The following is a 5,000-nucleotide window of genomic DNA, read 5'->3' as shown; positions in this document are numbered from 1 at the left end:
GTTAATTAAATTATGTGTATGTATGTGTGTGTGTGTGTGTATATATATATATATATATATATATATATATATATATATATATATATATATATATATATATATATATATATATATATATATATATATATATATATATATATATATATATATATATATATATATAATATATATATATATCTTTAAATGATAAATGGAATTAAAACATTTTAAGGTTAAAAAATAAAAATTTGTTTAATTATATCTTTTTTGCTATTTCAACTTTATAAAAATTTTTAACAAGTAATTTTTGTACTGAGTGTTGACATCAACGTAAAAATGTTAGCTATATTTTGATAATTATTATCAGAAAGTTACTGAGTTATAAGTTATGAGTTATATAAATATTTTAATTTGTCAATTAAAAGTCAAAATCATTAAATTAATTGCAACACAACATTTTTTTGTTTTTGTTTTTTCAAAAAAATGCAAAAACAACAAAGTTCAAATGGCTGATCTTTTATATTTTTTGAAAGAGACTTTTATTTTTAATATTATTTTTAAATATTATTATTTTTAATATTATTTTTAATATTATTTTTAAATATTTTTTTATTTTCATGCAAAGTGTACATACTTTTAGTTTTGAAAAAGAAAAAAAAGTTTTATTTTCTTGCGGTCTTGTTTTTTAGTGTTTGATTTAAAGTTTTATATTGTAGGAAAACTTCCGTACTACCATACATTTGAAATATTTTTTTGATCATACTTCTGCATATTGATATTATGAGTCGTATAAAATTTATTTCTTTTTGCATACTATATTTTTATAGAGTAAATTAATTCAGCTTGTTTAATTCATGCAATTAAATTCATGATCACAATCTTTTTATTTTACCATATGATGGGAAAAACCTACATATAAAAATCTGAATCATAACTAATAACTTTCGTAATTAGTTATGGTTCAGATTTAAAAGTGTACTTTTAACTTCGTTAGAAAAGTGCAGATCTAGCTGTACTACTAAACTAGTTCAATGTGCATAAATCAATAACTATTTGATAAAAGTTAACAAAAATAAGATTCAAAGTTTTCTACTTTTGCTTTTTTCCCTGTGAAACATGCAGAAAAAGCCCATAATTATAAATTATGTTGTTTACATTATATTATATACAATATATAATATAATGTTGATATGAAGTTTTTTTTTATCTGATAGAATACAAACGAATCGATGTGAAGGCATTTTCTCAGCTCGAAAAAAATGCTATTTTAGTTGCTTATGAAGGTAAGTTTTAATGGTTTGAAATAATGGAAACTCTAAATATATAATACAAAATAATTTTCAATATAAATTATATAATTTATAGTTTTCACAATAAAAAAATTTTGTTGAAAAGATTTAAATTTTTTTTTCTGTTTTTTAGAAAAAGTAATTTTCGTGGACATAAATGGAAATAAGATTAGCAGTACTCCGAATTGTTTAACTGAGTTACATTTTAGTTATCCAATTAATTCTGCTGGTATGTCAATCTTAGATAATTCTGCTTACTTGAAAATTGTTATAATAACTTTTTTTTTTAAATTTGGTTTAGCATAAGGATCATGAAGTTCATTGAATGAGATTTTACTTTATTATAACTTTTTCTCTTTTTTCCTTTCAACTGTCTCTCTTACAAGTGTTGGGGCAGCTGATTGTCTATCCAGCTGATCCAAGTACATTGATATATTTAGACCTTTCTTGTTTTTTTGATTCATAGTTTGCAGCTTTTTAAAAATTTAAACTATGTTTACTATGTAAACTTCAATTGTCATGTGATTCATTCAAATGAGGTTTTTAGCTTGTTTTTTTTTGTTTTGTTTTTAGTTTTTTGATGAGGCATATTGTATTTTGATCATGTTGAGTTTATTTATGCTAAAAGTAACTACTTTGTTGTGCATAATTATGTATGCCTTTTCCTGTTCCTACAGAATAACAGACAAGTCGAAAGTCACCTTAAGTCAATTATCAACTGCTTGCATTTTAATCATCTTTCTTGTTTTTTTAATAACTCCTCATTTAAATAGTGGTTGTGAATTATTACCTTTAATCATTATATCTTTTTTGAATGTGATTGTGTATCTATATTGTCTGAAAATGTTCTTTTATTTTTTATATGATTATAAGTTATGATAAAAAATTATAAAATCAAAATTGATACTTTGTGATGACCTTGATTTTAATTTTAAAAAAGTAGTTTTCTTTGTCTTTATAAAAATTAGTATATAATTTAAGTGTTTTTTGTTTTTTGTTTTTTTTCTAGATAAATTATTATTGTTTTACTGTTTAACTTTCATTTATTTTAGCATTATTATTTTATGTTTAAATAAAGTTTATTATAGAGTTCTAAATTTATTGAGGAGTTAATAGCAAAAAAGCAAACAAATTTTAAAAAAGGGTGTTTAATTTTTAATTTATGCAAAACTAAGACAAAATTTTCCAATTATATGCATTAATGTCAATAAAAATTGTATTTTAGTTTGTTTACCAGGAAGTATACTGACATTTAATTCAAATGGAATTCAAGGAAAAAGTGTAATAGATGGCCAGGTAATTTTTATTATTTGCTTTAGGATTGTTTTGAATAAGGGTAACAAATTATCAATTCATATTTTGAAACACATACATGTTTGATAAATACAAAATTTTGGCCTTCAATTTTTTACTCCTAATATAATTTTAAATATGGCTAAAAACAATCATGTGAAATTTAAAAATTAAAAAAGAACAATGTTTAGATTGCTTTTTGACCTAATTAGAAGTCTACATACAACACACATGCACACATGCAGCTATATACAACACACATGTAGACATGTAACTAATTATGTTGAAAAAAAAGTTTTTAAAACATCAAAAACATATACTTTTATTTCAAACAGTTACTTTATAACTTTTTTAATTTTTTATTCGAAAACTTTTAAATTGAGTCGATAACTTTTAAATCGGAAGTGATACAAGTTATTTTGATTTTAAAAAATCTGTATAAAGTTTAAATGTTTAAACCAACTGAACATTGTGCTAAACTTACTTCTAGGTTTTATGTTATCCCATTTTTAGTTTTTTTGGCTCCCTTAGAAAATACCTCATAAATACTTGAAAAACAAAATTTTTCAAAATTAAATCAAAAATGGATGCCAATAAAAAGTTTCTTTTTATTGGCACCCAGTTCCCTAAATAAGTGGGGCATGTGTTCTGAAAAAAACTGACACCAACTTCAACAAATATATAAACCTGTGATTTTTGGTTCTTTTCTTGGCAAAATATATATATTGTATGTTGTGGTATATATATATATATATATATATATATATATATATATATATATATATATATATATATATATATATATATATTTATATATATATATATATATATATATATATATATATATATATATATATATATATATATATATATATATATATATACAGCGGTGGCCAAAAATTAAAGACCACTCATTTTTTTTTCAAAATTTATTTTTAACCTTAGTATAATTTTATTTTGGAAAAAGGTATCAAAAAAAGAAAAACATTTTTAAAAAGAATTTTTATTGTATTTTATATTTATTATAAAAGAATTTATAATATTTTTACAAAATAATGTTAAATAATTAAAAAACTGACTAGTAAAAAATATAAATGGGAAAAAAAACTGGACAAAATTTTAAGACCAGTTTCAAAAATATTTCAAAAAGCAATAAAAAAATAATTTAGAAGCGTGTTGTTCCTCCATTTGTTTTCGAGCACTCTTGTACTCGTTCTTGCATTGAATTCATTAAAGTTTTGATTACTTCATCAGGCACATTTTTCAAATGATGAGAGATAGAAGATTTCAAATCTTTCAAATTGTAAAGTTGTTCTTTACCAAGCTTGTGATCAAGCCACGACCATAAATTCTCTATTGGATTCAAGTCTGGACTATTGGCAGGCCATGGAAGCACTTGAATTTTATTAGAATTGAACCAATCGCTAACAACATGCGCTTTATGACACGGCGCATTATCTTGCTGGAAAATAAATCCATCTTGCAACTGCCATAAATCAATGCTAGGAATAAGCGAGTTTTCCAAAATTTCGATGTACTTTTCTTTGTTGAGTCTACCATTGAATAAATGAAAAACGCCAACTCCACAGGCACTCATACAGGCCCAAATGCCTATTGAACCACTGCCTTGTTTTGTTCGTTTCAAAATGCATGATTAATCGAACCGTTCGCTTGGAAGTCTACGCAACCTTTTCTGTTGTTTACCTCAACGTTAATTTCATCACTAAAGACCACACGGCTCCACTGATCTGTTGACCAATTTTTATGTAGTTTGCACCACTCTTTCCTGGCAAGTTTTTGTTTTTTATTTAAGTGTGGTTTTTTTGCAGCAGCACGCTATTAATAATTTAAATTGTGGAGGACCCTTCACACAGTTCTAGGGCTTGCTTTCAGACCATTTGACAGTGTCCATTTCGTTGACAAGTCTGTAAATGATGCTTGTCTGTTTTCTTTCATTAATCTCACTAATGAGCGAACATCTTATTGCATCCAGTCCTATGATGATCATTAATTGACCGGGTCTCTTTGTATCGTTGAATTATGTTAATAATGCAAGAGTGAGACCTTCCGAGCTTTTCTGCTATTTGTCTGATGCTATAGCCTTCTTCTTTTAATACAAGAGCTGCGTATCTTTTTCTTCGATCTTTGCACGCATTTTTGCAATAAAAATAAATGTTTATTTGAGTTTCGCTCAGGTTTCGACATTTTATTTTATAGCCAACGTAATAAGCAATTAAGACAGTTAAAAATAATAATGGATTATTATTTTTAATAAGTGCAAATTAAAGATTTGAAAGTGGTCGTTAAATTTTGTCCAATTAATTTAAAGAAGATTTATAAGTACTCATCAGTTTTTTAATAAGTTAAACGCTATTCAATTAGAATTAGATTAAAAAAATTATACCACTTTAATCCGTATGTTTTAATTAACAAGATATT

The 5,000-nt window shown here is 24.3% G+C and overlaps 1 protein-coding gene across 1 annotated transcript in view; it reads left to right on the top strand.

The window, feature by feature from the left end:
* LOC101241475 (mitogen-activated protein kinase kinase kinase kinase 5) overlaps window positions 1–5,000 on the top strand; it is a 103,377-nt gene that overhangs the window by 82,323 nt on the left and 16,054 nt on the right. The window contains exons 26-28 of the mRNA XM_065799338.1: window positions 1,194–1,262; window positions 1,402–1,497; window positions 2,494–2,564. Coding sequence (XP_065655410.1) covers window positions 1,194–1,262; window positions 1,402–1,497; window positions 2,494–2,564 — 236 coding nt within the window. The remainder of the gene's footprint in view (window positions 1–1,193; window positions 1,263–1,401; window positions 1,498–2,493; window positions 2,565–5,000) is intronic.

Source organism: Hydra vulgaris, chromosome 06, assembly GCF_038396675.1.
Source record: "Hydra vulgaris chromosome 06, alternate assembly HydraT2T_AEP".
NCBI classification, from domain to species: domain Eukaryota; kingdom Metazoa; phylum Cnidaria; class Hydrozoa; order Anthoathecata; family Hydridae; genus Hydra; species Hydra vulgaris.
This window is presented reverse-complemented; position numbering and strand designations above follow the sequence as displayed.